This window comes from Colobus angolensis, unplaced genomic scaffold (assembly GCF_000951035.1).
Source record: "Colobus angolensis palliatus isolate OR3802 unplaced genomic scaffold, Cang.pa_1.0 Scaffold29, whole genome shotgun sequence".
Classification (NCBI taxonomy): domain Eukaryota; kingdom Metazoa; phylum Chordata; class Mammalia; order Primates; family Cercopithecidae; genus Colobus; species Colobus angolensis.
Genome location: NW_012116154.1, coordinates 7,311,322 through 7,330,129, shown reverse-complemented (window position 1 = coordinate 7,330,129; position 18,808 = coordinate 7,311,322). Strand labels below are relative to the sequence as shown.

Below are 18,808 nucleotides of genomic sequence, written 5' to 3'. Positions count from 1 at the left end.
AAATTATTAAGCACATAATAACATTTACTATATAAATTAATCATGCAGGAATACCTATTTGTTACTCAACTATTTTTAAAAATCAGAAGTACTTTTCTTTTGATAAAAAATCTCAGAATTCTACCCTTTGTACAATAAATTCTACACTTTGTACAATACTTTATTATTATTATTATTATTATTATTATTATTATTATTATTATTTTGAGATGGGTTTCACTCTGTCACCTAGGCTGGAGTGCAGTGGTGCAATCATAGCTCACTGTAGCCTCAAACTTCTGAGCTCAGGCTACCCTCCCACCTCTGCCGCCCAAAGTGGTGGCATGAACAGGCATGAACCACCAACGCAATCCTCTATCCTCTTTTTTAGATAATATACTGGTTTGTTTAGAGAAACATTCTTATTTTTATATGCAATTAAATGGTTCTAAAAGTCCATTAAACAATATTGTCCATTACTAAATAATAATTATAACTTAATCATAATCCTTTGTTTATCCCAGGATCAAACTCCTAATTTTGATCAATACTAGTGAATACCTCATAGCTAATATTTTCATAATCAATATAAAATTATAAAACATAACTTCTATAGAAAACATTAAAATAATTTACAAAATAGTACTGAATAGTCTATATTTAACTATTAGTGGAAATACCAAAAACATTATGTGTCAATATTATATATTAACTATTGACATAATAGGCCAACTAGCAAGAAATTACATAACATCTTCAATATATTTCTCTGAAGAATATTCATCCATATATGTTTTGATCTAGGCAATCATAATTTTAAATGCAGCATATATTCTTAGCATAGAGTTACAAAGAACAAGTTTTAGAATTACAATCAAAGCCTCACAGAAAAGTTTGTGCTGATCAAAATATGTCAATCAGTTAATAAAATGTAGCAACAGAAGCATATGGGAAATTCAAACCTTTTCTCAGTATACTGAAAATAGCATAATTGAAATAATAAGAAAAGAAGCTCTGACATGAAGATGTCAGTGCTGCTTTCCTAGTGTTGTAGCCATGTAAAAGTCAATTCAACTCTTTCAAATCATCCAAAACATAAAGCACACAGCACTTGAGCTTTTTGTTTTTGTTTAAAGTAATGAGGCTAAAGACAAACAGGAAAGAGCGTATCAAAAGCATCATACTTGTATGATCCATCATAATGTAATTGATAATGAAATCACAAGTTTACATAAATATATCACGTCCTCCCTAATACTGGTTTCCCCTGCTATGAACATATCATATCAGAAGTCATCAACAATTCCTAGTTCCAGATAAGAAAATAAATTGTCTGCTTCCAATGTAAATTACCAGATGCTTGCTTCCTATCCAGTAAAGAGAAATCCAGTTCTGCATTCTGTGCTTATTGGAGCAAGCTAACTCATTATAATAATGGCAAGAATAAAGAAGGAAAGAAAAAATCCACTAGGCCATACATCCTGAAGACAAATACACATCTTGTTTCCTATTCTATATCCTCTATTCACAGCATAGTATTGCGTATATAATAAATGCTCAATAAATATTTGACAAATAAATTATCTCATTTTCTTTGATGGCCCATAAATTAAAAAAAAAGTATTAACAGAAAGACTCACAGACAAAATGAGTCATCATAAAGCCAGATATAATATTTTGTGCTATATCAGTATTACTTTTCTTCAAATAATTTTCCAAAAGATTGGGCAAAGATCATAACTGCCCACAACTTGCCAACATTATAATTCAATTGTTAACTCATAAATTGGTTGTCTTCAAATTGAAGTTAGAATTGTATTTGAAGGTAAAACTAATTATAAAATAAGCACTCCCTTTATGTCTGGCTTTACATAATTTTTGAGTCTACTACTTGCAAGCTTTGAGATACTTTTGATCCCAATAACGGTTGCCATTTATGGAATAACAATTATGTATCAGGCATTATATATGCTGGATGCTTTAAATCAGTTACCACTTTCAAACTTCACAACAACTCTCTTCATTAGATATTATTATTCATATTTTACATGTAAGGAAACCTAAGAATCACAAAGGTTTTAGCCCCTTGCCTCAAGTCACATGGCTGGTTAAGGTGAGGAACAGAGATGTGCAACCCAAACCTATCTGACTTTAAAGTCCCAGATCTTAACTACTATAGTTAATTTTATTTCGGAGACATATGTAAGCCTTCCCATGATGGTTCTTTCACATGTAATTTGAGGAAAAACAAAGATTTTCTTGGGTAACATATGCAAAGTGAAAATCACTGTCTGCCCTGCGTACATAATCAGAAGATAACAGCAGTTTATGTGTCAGTCAGAAGAGCTAGAAAGAATCCTAATAAAAAATAAACAGATCTTCCACATCATAGTAGGTATGAGGAAGAAACAAGACCATCTGTTTCTGATATTCCCGCATAAAAAGTAACTGCTTTGCAAACTTGGATCTCTCATTGAAGCCTATTTAAATGAGGCCCCTCAGTGGTTAAATTTCTTTCAAGATGTGAAACACCCAGAGGGTAAAGGGGTCTACACTGGCAGATGATGGGTTTGGATTTAAGGTAAAGCATTAAAATAATAGCATATTTTGGATGACTGGCTCTTATGGAAGAGAATCTAACTCGGCTTAATGTATATTTCATACCAATGTAATATAAAATCAAAACGTCAAAAATATCAAAATGTTTTAAATGGTTATAACGTATTTTCCCACGAATCTGACTGCCATATAAACAAAAAAAGATGACTGTGCTGTCTTAGTCAGAACTTCCTGAAAAGTTGTGCACCATCTCACCAATGACAGTAATGCTGAAATATCATTTAAGTGAAAACAAAAGGTACATGCTTATAGCAATCTGAATTAGTAGCTGCCATATCCACGGAGATTCCATTCACAGGTTTAAGAATCTATTTTCATCATCTTCAGGCATATAGGAGTTTCCCAGCATTTACATGCTAATAATGTATACGTTCCCTTTATTTTTATATTTTAATTAGGTTATTAATTTTTAATGAGTACAACAGATTATCTCAGGACAGTAAAGGGAAGATTTCCAAACATTTATTATACAAAGGAAACACTGGATATAGAGAACTCCTGCTTTAAAATATAAAGATACTTAAAATCTAGCACGCTGGCTTACATATTTATAAATTTATATATTCATTCTTTTTTTTTTTTTTTACTGCATTACTTGGAGGATTTATGTTTACATTATAAAACACACCAATTGCCTGACTGACATTCTTATCGACTACAACCTTCTTACTACCTATGTCTTTACTTTTACCTCCTTTTCATATTTCACTTTATCTTCCTTGCATGTTACTAGTAATAAAGCCTTCAACATTTCATGTCAGGTGGTACACACATGTTCCACTGGCTTCAGTAAACCCACATAACCACAGGCCCTTCTGTTGCTCTCCTATCATTAGCCCTCTGAAAGTTTTTCTCTTCCTGCAATTTCTACTTGCACAGTTGACCAAACATTAAGACCATGCCAAATTTGAATTCTTAACTCTAAGTATATTCTGTCTAGGTGTACATGACACATTTCTTTGTTTATACATTGACACATTCACAAATCAAAACTTGATGTCTCCTAGTTTTTTAGATATCTTCATAAAGACAACTTTATTCTAATTAGAAGTAAAAGTAGGCAAAAATCCAATTCAATCTTAGCATTTTATATACTAATTATCACATTCAAGTTTATAATTAGTCATTTTGAGGGTAAACATCCCTTGATCGCTCAAGATAAAACTTCAAAATAATGTTTCCTGATATAATGCAACCCCTCTTCTAGCTATATATAATTCCTTCCTATCCTCATCCACGAGCTTGCTCCTCTTAGGTTGACCAGTAGCCAGAGATACAGAGCTGCAATGGCACACGGATATGCTTTAATGTACTCAAACTTTGAGAGGGCAAGGGAGGTAGGGAGAGGATGCCTACCCCTAAATCCACAATTCAGTATTCTGCTATCAAACTTTAAAAAAGCAACAGAAATGGAAGCGTGTAGGAGACAATCATCTGTCCAAGCATTAAACAGGGCCTTGAGATCTCTTCATGGTTCCTAATCTACAGGGAGAGATCTCTGTCTATGTGCCTCCCACATTTGGATGCATCTATACCAGGAGTCACAATCCATATCACTCAGGTCCAGAATGCATCTACTTTTTTGTCCCACTTCAGTTGAAAAGAGTTTTGTGGAGTGTGATCCACATCAACTATACTATGAGAAGTAGTAAAAAATATAAAGCCTAAAATATATGGTAAATGCCCTAAAAAAGTATAGTATAGGGCAGAACCAGGTATATACACATTACTATTCTAGAAGTCATAGAGTACACAGCATTATAGATTTCTAAACAAGTGATCTGAAAGAAATCAATGTGAACAACATGATGGAAGAGACATTTTACTTACACTGTGAAGGATGAATATGCAATGAGGAAATAATAAAAGGGTTTTACATGGTGAAACAATGTAAACCAATTTGTAAAAATTGTGGAAAGGTATTTCCACAATTTGTGGAAAGATATTTCTGGCAATAATGTCGACAGTTAACCTTTATGCACAAATATAATAAAGCTGGTAACTGAGTGACCCATTCTTTAAAATTAAACAAAGATGAAAAATAAAAACTTTGTCACTCTTGTATCACAGAGTCATAGAAAATCATGCCTCACTTATTCAATAGATTTTATGGCTACTATATAATAGGCACTATGGTAGATATTAGAGATTAAAAACAAACAAACAAACAAACAAAAACAGAATTGCTCCTACTTTCCAAGGAGCCCCCATCAAAAGAAACAAGTACAAATCAAGGGGATAAGTACTATAAAGAGAAATGAGACAAAGTACAAATGAAACTTTTAGTCTAGGTTTTAAATGAGGTAGTAGTGTGAGCCAGATGGAGGAAGAACAAAGGTACATTTGGGAAACACTATTTCATACTTGTTAGCCAAGCACAAAAAATAGAAGAGATTATCTAACAACAATAATCATAATCATAATCATAGGTAACATGAGAAAAGATGGCAAAGGAGGTTGCAGCAAGGAAAACCCAATGTTTAGAAGACAGAATAAGGAGAATCTAAAAAAGAGGTAAAATGATCAGAAAATCATGACGAGAATCCAGGCAGTATGGAAAACAGAGTGAAGATCATCAAATCAAACGGGAATAGTCATTAATAATAAATGCCATAAAAGGTTAGGTAAAGCGAACCCAGATGTGAATCTGGGGACTTGACAGTTGGGGGTCACAGGAGTCATCTGCCAGAGTATTTCTGTGCACGAGGAGGATTGAGACCAACTGAGGGAGATACTGTGAAGCGACATCAAAGTACCATAGTCATCAGATCTTGGCAATGTATATTTAAAAATAACATTGAAACATCTTAAATTTTAAAGAATTGTGCACAATCATAATACAGGAATAAAAACATAAAGACCAAGTACTGACAATCCCATTTCATTTTAACACTGATTGGAACACTCCTAATAACACACTATGGGGTATTTTAAACACTGTATTTTAATTTTTATCCTGAGCTTGAGGGTGGCAAGATTTTTCTTTTGGCAGTTTGGCAGCTGTACTCCAAAGTGTCCCAAGACCTTAGTAGGTAGCAGCTAGACAGATGGTGAAGGTACAAAGACATTCTGTGTCTTGTTTTTTTTCTGGAGGTCTTTGAAACCACAGGGTGTTATTAAAATGTTAAGCTTATTCAGCACTTGACTGTTGGGGTAGTCAAGGTGCTTTAAATGCTCCCTTTATCCCTAGGCATCTTGGAGATGAAAGACAACAAAATATTTGACGCACTAAAGATAGAAAAAGGAAAGAGACAAAAATTAAGCTTCTGCTGCTCTTAAAATTACTTTATAGAATAATAAACATATTTTAAATCAACATTCTTTGTTTCTGTTAATAGTGTTCTTGTTAAATAATAGTAACTCACACCACTCAGAATATTGTACCAAATCAAATCGCTTGTCTTTATAAACAAAGGTCTTCTTTCTTGAGGCACCAAAAGAGATACCTAAAGTCTTGCACTGTATTTTTATAGTCAATAAGGTAATAAAATTATTTTGATGAGTAAAATCTTAAAAAGTCAACCTCAAACATATATTAACACATGCACTAAGGTAAAAAAAAAATCATAACAAGATGTTAAGACATAAAATGTTTATAAAGTCTTGTCCTAAACAGTACTTTTTTACAGTATAAATAATTTAAGAATCCCTCGCATAAAAATCACTTACCTAGCTCTTCATTTTCAATGACTTCAAATGTGGCCCAAATATCACCTTTTGTAGGAATAATATTTTTTATTGCTAATATATCATTAGTTAATTCTTCTGCTTCCATCACAGGAGATATCTGTAAGAGAAGTAATATTTCTTCAAAAAATGTGTTAGACACAGAAGTAGCCTTATGCTAGGCCAGTAATATTCCCATCCACCATTTAGTGATATCCTGAATTTATTTTGAGCATGGTTAAAACCAGCTTCCAAAATCCCATAGAGAAAACAGCATGTTCAGATCTTTTCCATAAAATTACCTAAGTATAAAAAGAAAATACAATATAGATATGATATTATTTTAATCACTTACTGAGCAATTAGGCCACTCAGAAGGAAATAATGTACCCAATTACATGAGGAATGATCTTCGCCAGACAATGAAACCAACAGTGGTCTAAATGTAAAACTTTTTACTCGTCAGTTCTATAATTAAGAGTGTAGAGTAACTTGGTTTATTCAGCCTAGATTCTAAATTATACACAGTCGATGGCTATCAGTCATGCCAAAAAGCTCCAGGGTCTTGGTAGTCCGTGGTGTGCCCTGCCATGCCAAGTAACAGATGGTGGGATACCAAAGTATGTTGGAACCAGGATTCCAGGACAGATATCAGAGTCTGCAGTGCCAGCCTGGGGGTTGGCTCTACAGAAGTCACAGAGCCTGAGTCCACTGTACAAACACATCACCTCTTCGGGGACTTTCGGAATTTTTTATTTGTTTCTTCTTATTTTTGCTTATGCCAATCTTAAGTCCATGCTGGCCAAAAGCAAAATGGCTTTCTTCAATTCGAATTTAGTTATAATGATGTTTTAAGCATGATAATACTGCAGTTGCAACTTGGTTTGCACATTTTCAGTAACAGGATGTCTCTACTAAAAGTTCCTTAGAAATGTATTTGTTTCCATTTCTCCTGCCCATAATTGCTCATAAGCATACTGCACATACATAAATTAAAAAAACCTATTTCACTGCAGGTAACACACAAAGTCTACCTTTTGTATTTTATGAAATTTAGTGCTTTTTTGGAATATAATTATACAATGAAGTTCACTATTTTCTATTTAGAAAAGCCCAAAGAAATAGAAACTTAAAAGAAAAAAAAATTATTATAGCATCTAGGAATAATAGAGAACATCAAGCAGTATGGAATAGATGAATCATTTCAGTGATGCTGTTGATCTGCATGAATGTACAATATTTTTAAGGCTGGCCCTTTCTTAAAAAAAAATAATAAATTATTGAGAAACCCACTTGTGAAACAGGCAGCCGGAAGCACCTTGGTCTGAAACAGGAAGACCAGAACTCTATTCCTTGCATCAAGAGAGACCAAAAGCTCCTCTTTAGTAACACCTAGAACTCCACACTTGGGAAATTATTACTCTACAGAATATACAGAGCAGTATACTGAACGTCCATTCGGGATTATGATGACCAGGTTTGTATTCTGGCCTTAGTATTCTTACTTCCCAGTTTCCATTCTTATAAACTTGGAACATCACCTGCTTCATCTACCTCCATGTGTTTAGGTAATAATTAGCAGAGATAAATGTAACTAAAGGGTTTTGCAGAATCATAAGCATTAAAACCTAGGTAATTGATTTTAAACAGTTTTTGTTATTTTCTAAAGAGTATTTGGAGTTGTTATAGGTGCAACTGGCAAGTCTTTTATCTAAACACACCGGATAACATAAGAACTTGGCTCAGTTATAACTTCTGTTGTGACTTTAGAAAATAAAATTAAAATGTGCTACTAAAGAGCCTGTGTATAGATTTAAGCCATGTGCTTTAAATACCTCCTCTAGCATTAGTGAACCTTGTGCGAATTGATCTTTACTAGTTCCTCACATCTCTTATGATCAACATTATGTATTCAGCATAAGAAATATGACATGGCCAACGAGAGGCAGGGCAAATGCCTCATAAAGACAAAGCCTATAATTACAGTGTTAATATTTCAGCTTCATGTAGCAAGTAATGTACTTAATGGTATATAGTCACAATTCATAATCATTAGAAACACAAAACTTAAAATCAAAATATATTTAACTTAAGTCCAGATATATCTAACGTTGTGACTCTGTTTAATCCTGGACTTTAAAAACGATAAGCAGCTAAAGCCAAATTTCTGTTACATGGCAGAATGTCTATTGTTCATACAAATAAATCAGTCTTACCAAATAGCAACCTGAAATATCAGTTACTATCTGTAAGGCAAATTACTAAATATAGTAGCATGAGAAAGATCTATTTTTAATTCATCACAAATGATTGGTACTCTCAAGGGATAAAAGAGTTATCCAAATAAATATCCCAGAGTTATATTCAAATAAATTGGAAGATTGGATGCTAAAGTATAGAAAACAAGGGTGAGGGATTATTATTAATAGTAACAGCACTAGTAGTAATAGTTATTTATTAGACACTTACATGCTGAGCAATGTGCCATGCATTATCTTATAGAGTCTTCACATCAATGCTATGATGTAATACTGTGATTTTTTCTCATTTTACAGGTGAAAACACTGAGGCCCAGAGCAAATAACTTGTCTAATGTCAGGAAGCTAGAAAGGGGAGGGGCAAGTATTTAAGCCCGGGGTATTTTCCAGAACCTGAAGAAAATCTTAACACGTAATCCAAAGCACATAAGATGTTCTCTTTCCAAATGATTAAAATATAGAATTCCTGGGGGATATCATTACAAAAAGTCTATGTTGGCAGTCGTTTGAACTGGAGAAGTAACATAAAATATAATAATGGAAAATTCAAACTATGTAAAATAATGCTAACATTTGTGACTTCCAACAGTCCTCTTTACAGACACCTTTAGAACTTACCCGAATTATAATACTACAGTCAGGTTCCTTCCTTTCTACATATACTTCAATTAACAAATCTCCAGCCTGGGAAACCTAGAAAAGGGCAAAGGTAGAAACCACACAGATAAATATGTTGTAAAAGCACACATTTGAAACTGAAGACAGTTACAAAGCCCCAGGCATATTTCTGAATATTTTATAACACTGAAACAAGCTCAATTCCCCCGTTCGCAAGCATGATGTGCCCATTTCCAGATATGGTTAAGGACAAAGCATTTACACAAATGTTATAATCAGCAACAACAATCACAATGATTTTCTTTATTACCTCTTAGGAGCTTAGTGCTCTCAAACACCCTTACATTCTTCCTAAAATAATGAATCCAGCTACAACGGAAATATGCTGGCTATGACAACAGAAGTCGTAGGAGCCATCAGCATGTACATTAACAGGATAAACAAAATGAGGGGAGAAAACAAACCACATGTAGTTTTGCTTCAAGCTGGAATGTGTGCATGATATCAGTATTTAAAAGGCAAAATATGGCTTGCTATGCTTTTAAAGAGAAGATACGCCCGAAAATTGAACTTTGAGAATAAACTATGTCAGAGCTATATTAAAACTACAAATAACATAAATTTAGAAATGCAAATAAAAGTGAGGTCATTCATGCAATATGGTAGACAATAAAAAGAAGTTTTTAATTATCTTTGGCCAAGAATTAGGTACTATTTAGGTCATCATTATATCCCAAAAGACAGACTAAGTGAAGAAGACGCAAGCCTGAAAATAAAAGGCCTTAGGATATCATAACTATATAGATTAACAGTATAGGAGGTTAACAAAGAACTAAATTAATCTATGAAAAATATTTTGAGTAACTTTTTTCAGAAGTTCCCTTAAGTTATGTAACCAATTAGAAACAATATCACCTGATTTAAATAAAAAAGATCATAATCAAGAAATCATTCTCAAATTAAATTTGCCTCAGCATAAAATCTAATGAGTAAACTTTGGAAAAAACATTAAAGATGAACTTTGAAAAAGTTCCTTAATTTTTCTGGCATTACAGGCTTAGAAAAGCTTATTTCCAGTTTTTCCTCCTGACTTACAATGCTACAGATACATTCCAGTAAGGAAAAGATACAGTTGACACTTTTGCTTTTCACTATGTTTGCATAAACAGCTCTCCAGGAAGGACACATTTTAAAACTTAAAAAGTAAATACAAAGAACTCATAGAGTGAAATAAAAAAGAAGAATAGGTAAGAAATTAAAACAGGGGTAAGACAAAGAAACTGAGTGTCAGAAAAAAATACTCCAGAAGACAGTTTTAAATGAATTAGAGGAAAAATTAAAGTAAAAAAAACCAGATTTTCCCAGACTCTTTTACTTATCGTTTCCAAATACTGTATTTCTTGTTTTTAATTACTTATACGGACTGAATTGAAAGCATTCAAAACTTATTTCTTTATTATACTACAAATATAAAAGATAAAAAATGCAAAAGGATACTCAAACCTTTTAAATAACAATGTAGATAGTATGGTCAGGGGTTACTTCTCAGCCTCACACAATCCTTTATTTCATGACTAAAGTCTCCTCTCTGCTCCCCAAAAAAGTGAGAATTCAAGATAATTGATAATGAGCTAGATTTTTTAAGGTTAAAGCTAACTCCTTTGGAAGCTGCATAATTATTCTGGGTCAAAATGGAGAAAATAATTCATTAGTATCATAGTATTAGTACTGATCTAAGCCTTCCTCTATTTTTTTTGGTATAAAATGACAGCTTCAATGACTCCTCTAGTTAGCTGTGGATATTTCAGGACTGAGGAGACTTTAGTTTCTAACAAAAAAGCATTTGCCTCATTATCAAAATCTGTAAACAGAGCTCATTTGATCCATTTCTATCATTTATATTGGTACCCTGAATCCACTCTAACTCCTAGTTACTAGAAGGTGACTAATGATCAGCCTTAAGAAATTCCAGTGAATATTCAACAAACAAGCATAGTGCAACCGGAACACAAAAATCCAGTATAATGTGATTGAGGAAAACAGGACAGGAGGTAGAAAAGTCAACTTAGGACAAAAATTAGAACGTGTTACAAAGATCACATTAGACACATTCCATTAATACAATCATCTGAAAGCATGCAAAGCAAAAGCATATAAGAAATAATTTATAGTTTCACAATAACAAAAAAGAATCACTAGGCTGTCTGAATTTTCAATTTACTCTAAGTATTTCTTTGGCTTTAAATGCTTCCTTTGAAATGCATTAGCATTTTCAGTCATGGTTTTTATACACAAAAGTTGATTTTATGAAGAAACCCTTGAGAGGTAAATTAAAACTGATTTTCCCTCTATTTTTAAAATTTTACATTAGCATATTTTGCATGTATGTATCAGGTTGCAGAATAACACAACCAATTTACTTAATTGTTGTTTTTTTCACCCATTACTTTTACTTTGCTTAAAATAGGAACTTGAAAATACACACAGCAAATGTCTTTACTTACAATGGAAGTTTTGGTTTTGTTTAATTCTTTAGAGATCTAACTATTACTACTCACTTGGGTGTCTTTCCACTTGGTAATAAAGCTATTTTCTATGTCCATTTGTTTGACTTGATCTTCTTTAACCTGTTTAAAATATAATTCGGGACATTCTAATAATGTAGAATACGAAGAGTGATGACACTCATCCTCATGTAATCTTCAGGAATTGAAATACCAACAACTTAAAAATAAATGAGAATGGCCATCGGAATCAGTATGAGCCCACCTAGCTAGGTCGGAAATAAAATAAACAAGATAGAGTATCCTAAAGTTCAAAATATTTTATGATGACACTACTTCAGGCTGCAATTGCATTGATGGAAGTTCTATTTCTTAGGAAACTTAAGCAAAGGATCTGATGACTGGTTTAAGTTTATGCAGGTTGAGAAACAAAGCTCATTTATCAAACTGAAATGTTCATTAAGTGCTTATTAAATTTCCATCATTTAGGTAAAGTTTAACATAACTATGAAGATAACCATTTTATTAATGGAAAACCACAAATACAGAAAATAGAGACAGCATGTAAAGCCATACATCATATTTTTCTAAATCTTTATTTTCTCAGCATCAGATTATTGCAAAGAAGTTGCTATTGATCAAAAAACAGTGGACACATATAGAAAGAAGTAAAGAGGAGATCAAAGAGCAAAGACAATCCCACAATCTGGTGTCTATTCCTACGTGAATGAAGATACAGACTGTGATATTTTGTTTTATTAAAATAGCTCCTTTATCTTGTCTTATGATAAGTGATTATAATAAGAATGTAAGAACTCTACAATGGTAACTGATTACACTAACCCTCTTGACTTCATGTAGTATAGCCATACTTCCGGAAAACAAGTGGACTCATAAACACCATTTAAGGGAATGTTCAAAAGGTTAAATGACAAAATTGAGATGCTAGAACTAGTTATATAATAGAACTGGACCTTTCGCCCAAATCCACCAATTTGAATCCTGGGCTTATTTCCTCTAATTTTACTTCTTTGAACCAAGACATCATTCCTATTTCAACAGTTTTCTGATGAAACATGAAAATATTAACTTTATAAAATGGAAAATTAAAAAGTCAATTAAAACAGATTACTTAGTAAAACGCCATAGAATAATAATATTTTAGAATGTGCTTTTTTTCCCTAATTGGTGACACAAGTAAAAGAAAAAACCAAAGTGCTTTCAACTGCAGAATTTAAGAGTTTATTTAAGAATAAATTTAAGAATTTATTAATAAATTGTTCAATGTATAACTTTACACCTCTAAGTAGATATAACTCATACACATGAAGAAAAAGAAAACACAAGCAAAAAATCCTATCAATAGAAATATTCTGTCCAACAGACATCAGATGGTAACAAGTTTTAAATGCAACCAAATTTAAATAATGACTATAGCTTAAAAGCTACTTATGCCTATATTTTTTTAAAATATGACTATTCCTTATTTTATGTATTTCTAAATATTAATAAAGATCTGAGTAATAACACCCTAAAACATATATATGTTGGCAAACAGTGACATTATAACCATTTTAACAAGGGCAGGACACAAAATATTTACCTCAAATATTTCTACATAATTATTAATTAGGTCCTCAATTACATTCACTTCTTCACTAGTTTGTCCCTTCGTTTGAAACAAACAGGATGAAAAGACCAAGGCCAAATTATGGGCATTCATGTGATTGATTTCTGAGCATTTCTGAACCCTGTTAGAGAAAAGCATAGTTCATTATGATACACTTCTATTTGGAAAGTTCATAGAACAGAAAGCCAGTTAATCAATTTTTAAGCACACCAATATTGGAATTCTCTGATATAAAAGATACAGTGGTGACTTAAAAACACATGGTTCTTTCTTCCAAGTAGCTTATAATCTAGTTAAGAACATGGGAAAAAGTACTATTAAACAGATTAGTAAAAGTTACAAAGTCATACTTAATTGTTGATTTAGAGAAAGGGCTGACCATATCCAAACAATTGCAAACTATAAAACAACCTATGGCCAAAGCATAGAAATATGCACGCGGAATGGCGTAAAATGGCTTGTGGGGCTGCAGCATAGGAGGAGGAAATGGGGTAGGAGGTATGCAGAAAACAGGCAAAAAAGGATGGTCATTAGGCATATAATCGACAGTTCCAAATTCCAGTTGCAAAGCTGGGCTAAATTTTCCCATAAGTGCAAATCAAATGAGAAAGAATATTTGGGCACATGTGTCCATACAGTTATTCAAAATAAATGATCACAAAGTAGACTACTTTAAAATGCAATTACATTTTTTCCCCATGACACAAGTTTAACTATGTAACAAACTTACATACTGTACCCCTGAACTTAAAAGTTTACAAAAAAACCAAAACTCCCTGAAGCATCATCCCCAAGAAAGGGAAAGTGACATTGCTAAAAATGTAACAGATGAGAACTGTAAGTGGCACAATCTGTCAAATGAACATAGTAACTCCATCAAACGAATGTAGTAAGACTAAGCTAGACATTCCCATCTATGGAGAACACAGATTCAGGTAGCTACAAGAAAAGGTGAATAAACATGATAGCAATATATATGATAATGTAGGGAATTCATAATAAAATACCAAATTGCATAGCAGAGATGGTGCAAGGGCAATCATCACACGTGATTTTCAAGATGAAAAAGGAGCTGGAATTTAATAGAAGAGGATGTAATAATTATGAACATCCCTCTCAAAACAATGTCTATGCTTTCACACTACACTTAATTGTAAACATCTGGAAAATGTATCTGCATGTCTGTCTCTGTTACTAGAATCTAAGTATCTCACAGTCAGAAACTCTTTAATCCCATTGTGAATGAAATTTAGTGGATATTACTGATGGTGGAAATGGTCTTTTAGCTAGGGTAGGGATTGAATTAAATGCTAAATCAACTTGTCCTCATCCAAATTTAACTCTCAATCTTTTAAGGACATTATCTTTAAGGACATCACTGTATTTCTTGAGACTTCCTTCTGCAATATCAACCCCTTTGGTACTTTTCACCTCTCTTGTCTTTACCTTAAGTGGCTGCCTTAGTTTCTGGGACAAAATAGGCATAACGTAGTGTTTCCTTTTCTTCCTTTACTTCTCTGCTCCGAGGTGTTAACATTTCCAATGTTCCATATTCAGCTTGCCCAGTCCCTTCTCCTCCAGGTCTTCTCGTCAGAAACTCAACAAAACTGTTTCCTAGTTAGCTTATCTGCCTCTATGCTACATCTTCCCTACCAATCCCATCATAGGGATTTTTATCCTAAAACATTTGATCAGTTACTTTTATCAATTAAAGGATAAAATTCAAATGTTTTTGCATGACCTACAAAGCCTTCCACAACTTCCTGCCAGCTAACTATAACCCTCTCATCTCCTAGTACTCCTATGTCCCAGACATTATCCTTCACTCATTTCTCATACTCTTCTTTCATGCCCAGTTCACATGTCTCTTTAAATCTGAAGCACAGATGCATCCCCGGACCACAACGCGCAATGAATCGTTCAATTTATCCTCTACAATTCCATGCTGCAAGCTAAAATTCTCTATATTAAAGTTTGTCTCAATGTCTCATAGGCATAGAGATAGCTCTATATAATGTAGACTATATTTGTATGATGCAATACGAAAATCAGTTTTACAATAATGGAGCTGACATAAATGAGAAGTAGTGGTTGGGAAAGAAAAGAACAAGAGGAAAGAACACAAATTGTGAAAGATTTCTAAACGGAGACTGCAAATAAGGTAATTTGAGCAAAATCCAGCTTTATAGAAATTTATTCAAGCGAATATTTCATCCATTCAGGGAGCGACAATATATTCCTTAATCAAAATTTATATTTATTTAAGTTTTTGTAATAATTCTTGCTAAGATTAAAAAAAAACAGTTTTAACTTAAAAGGTTATTTTCAAATGTCCTCATCCTTCAGACCTCATTTGTAAAGTCACCATTATATTCCTCATATCTTTCCAAATGCAAGGAGACTTTCATGCCTTGACATAGAAAATTGTTTTTGATTTTTAAAATTTCCTCATTGTGTCAATAGCCTGATACCAAAATATAAAGGTCAGTTAAGATATAAACTGATAATAAAGAAATGTCCCCCAGGTCAGTTAAGATATAAACTGATAATAAAGAAATGTCTCCCATGAGAAAATACTGTCCTCATAGACAGATTTGTGTTACAGAATTCTGGTCCCTGCACATCCTTCATTCTCCAGCTTCCAAACCAAGTGAGTTTTAAAATTCTTGCTTATGCATCAGATGCCTTTGAGGATACTGTATATGATTATTTCTGATTAATAAATTACTGGTGCTATTTATCTGTAAATGTGACTTAATTACAGAAAGACAGACTAACATGAGCTCTTACGATACGCAGAAAGATTCACAATCACATAAGAAATAGTGACTTATTGAGTGCTGTGTTTGAAATGTCTAGAAAAGTTCATTCATCTACCCACCTATACAGGTGTTCAATGATAGCTGCTAGTGTTGCTCGGTTGACCCCTGGAAGAGAACGTATAAATGCTCCATATTTTTTAATTCTTTCCTTGTCATCTTGCGTATCTAGAGGGAAAAAAAAAAAACAATCTTGAGGGTAAACTAATTATCAAGGTTATGAATTCGTCTATCAGCAGTACTGTAAAACAGTCACAAACAAACGCATTTTAATCAGTGATACAATCAGGTTTCAGTAGACAATTGTTCGAAGTTCTAAAGTAATTTTCTATCAATCTGGAAAAGTATTTATTTACATAACATTCCAGCACTATGTGCTCCAGTTCTTATAATTTATCATTGAAAATAAATAACTTTTCAAATACAAGGTTAGGAGGGATTATATTTTTTTATCTTCTACTTTATGGAGTATTGAACTCTAACTTAATGGGAACACATTCAATTAATTATTCAAACTGGAGTACAAACTGAAAAGTTAAGCCAAAAGTTTTTTTTTTTTTTTTTTTTTTGAGACAGAGTCTTGCTCTGTCGCCCGGGCTGGAGTGCAGTGGCCGGATCTCAGCTCACTGCAAGCTCCGCCTCCCAGGTTTAGGCCATTCTCCTGCCTCAGCCTCCAGAGTAGCTGGGACTACAGGCGCCCGCCACCTCGCCCAGCTAGTTTTTTGTATTTTTAGTAGAGACGGGGTTTCACCGTGTTAGCCAGGATGGTCTTGAGCTCCTGACCTCGTGATCCGCCCGTCTCGGCCTCCCAAAGTGCTGGGATTACAGGCTTGAGCCACCGCGCCCGGCAGCCAAAAGTATTTTAACTCTGGCTAAGGAAATGTTTTATCAATTACATTTGAAAATGACATTTCTGATTTTTGCTTCTCATGAAATTATAAAAATCTTTCCAAAGCTATGAACCACCCTGGAACTATGAACTATACAGTACCCCTTCGATCCAGGTAAAGCATACTTTCAACTCTTTCGAAAAGGTGAGAGTACAATGGAAGAAGTCAAGCCCAGTCCTTAATAACTACAATCTGGATTTAGAGGACGATAGACCTCCTGCTTTTGTCATGAACAGAAATTTGTTGGTTCATGGAGAGGAGGATGAAAAGGAACTACCCTCCACTCACCTAACTCCAAGAAGGCAAATATCTGGAGAAACTAGAGACAGGAATCCCCCCAAAATCTAGACTCTCTGTAGAGGACATGCAGTGACAGGTTAGCCTATACTATCTGACAGTGGAAATAGATCATTCTTCAAATAAATCACTTGTACTGACTTGATAACTCAAGGAGACCACACTTATTATTTCCTTGCAATTCGCAACTATCTTTGGATACAAGACTATTTTATTTCTTGCTTAGCCTTACCTTTTCTATTCACAGAAAATCAGCAGCGCACTAATGATGTCTTAAAAGTATAAAGTCACTTGTAAAGGACATTAGGATCCCTGGCTAGGTAAGAAACTCTGTATGACACAGTTTTCAAGTGCACTCCTATTCAAAATTGCAAGTGATATCTCTTTTGTACTGATTTAGACTGTACATGAGATCAATAACCATACACATGAGTATACTGAATTAAGTGCAGTAGTAGATGACTCTCTATAAGAAAGAGGGGGAAACACCCAAATTACATTCAAAGACATTACTGGAAATTAATTATGTATAATTCCCAGTATAATCCAAACATTTATCCTCATGTTATCTAGTTTCTAACTGGAGGATAAATTGCATTTATTCCTTAAAATTTAACACTACCATGCTTAAAACAAAAAGTCATGCTAGTACGCATATTTTCACACATCTTATAAAATATGTATTTTCAAAATAAAGCTAAATAAATTGAAAGTAAAACTCAGGAAAGATTTCAGGCCATATAGAAAATACAACGAGCAACTCAACTAGACACAGAATTTAACAGTGTTCCTAGAAGAACAGATATATGTCGTATAAATATAGGTGGTACATGGCTATAAGGCATTCTCTACCTCAAGTACACAGTACGTCAAAAGAGTTTTATGAATTCACTCAGAGCGTACTGGTTTCAGTACTGTTTTCAGGTCCAACATGGCCACTATTGAAGGATCTGGCCGAACTATATTGTTTGCAAAAGCAAAGGAGTTAAAGGTTACTTGACCCAGTATTCAAAGCCTTCTCCAAATAAATTCTCAGAGAATTCACAGGCAAGGCAAAGGTGAACACATTCCTTTCGGACACACTCTGACCCCTGCTCACTACCTTGTTCTGGTAGACTGACAACAGTGAAGACTTGTCACTCAATTTGACAATTTTATCAAATGTATATTTGTCACCTGTTGTTGTTGTTTATAAAGAGGCAGCATCTCAGCCCTGTCACCCAGGCTGGAGTATAGTGGTACCACCACAACTCACTGAAGCCTGGAATTCCTGGGCTCGTGTGATCCTCCCACCTCAGTCCTCAGAATAGCTGAGACTACAGGAGCACATCACCATGCCTGAGTTAATGCTTTTTTTTTTTTTTTTTTTTTTTTTTGGAGACAGGGTCTCCTCTGTGGCTCAGGCTGAAGTGTGGGAGCCTGACGATCATGGCTCATGGGGGAAGGACAGTCTTCCTTTGGAAGCATCTGTTTTCCTGACAAGCCTTGGTTGACAAGAATTTTTCACTAAACTGTAGCAGGCAGCTTT

The 18,808-nt window shown here is 33.8% G+C and overlaps 1 protein-coding gene across 1 annotated transcript in view; it reads right to left on the bottom strand.

The window, feature by feature from the left end:
- ARAP2 (ArfGAP with RhoGAP domain, ankyrin repeat and PH domain 2) overlaps window positions 1-18,808 on the bottom strand; it is a 165,170-nt gene that overhangs the window by 42,261 nt on the left and 104,101 nt on the right. The window contains exons 21-25 of the mRNA XM_011949140.1: window positions 16,156-16,261; window positions 13,248-13,395; window positions 11,699-11,767; window positions 9,141-9,215; window positions 6,268-6,385 (exon numbers count right to left, since the gene is read on the bottom strand). Of these exons, the coding sequence (XP_011804530.1) occupies window positions 6,268-6,385; window positions 9,141-9,215; window positions 11,699-11,767; window positions 13,248-13,395; window positions 16,156-16,261 (516 nt within the window). The remainder of the gene's footprint in view (window positions 1-6,267; window positions 6,386-9,140; window positions 9,216-11,698; window positions 11,768-13,247; window positions 13,396-16,155; window positions 16,262-18,808) is intronic.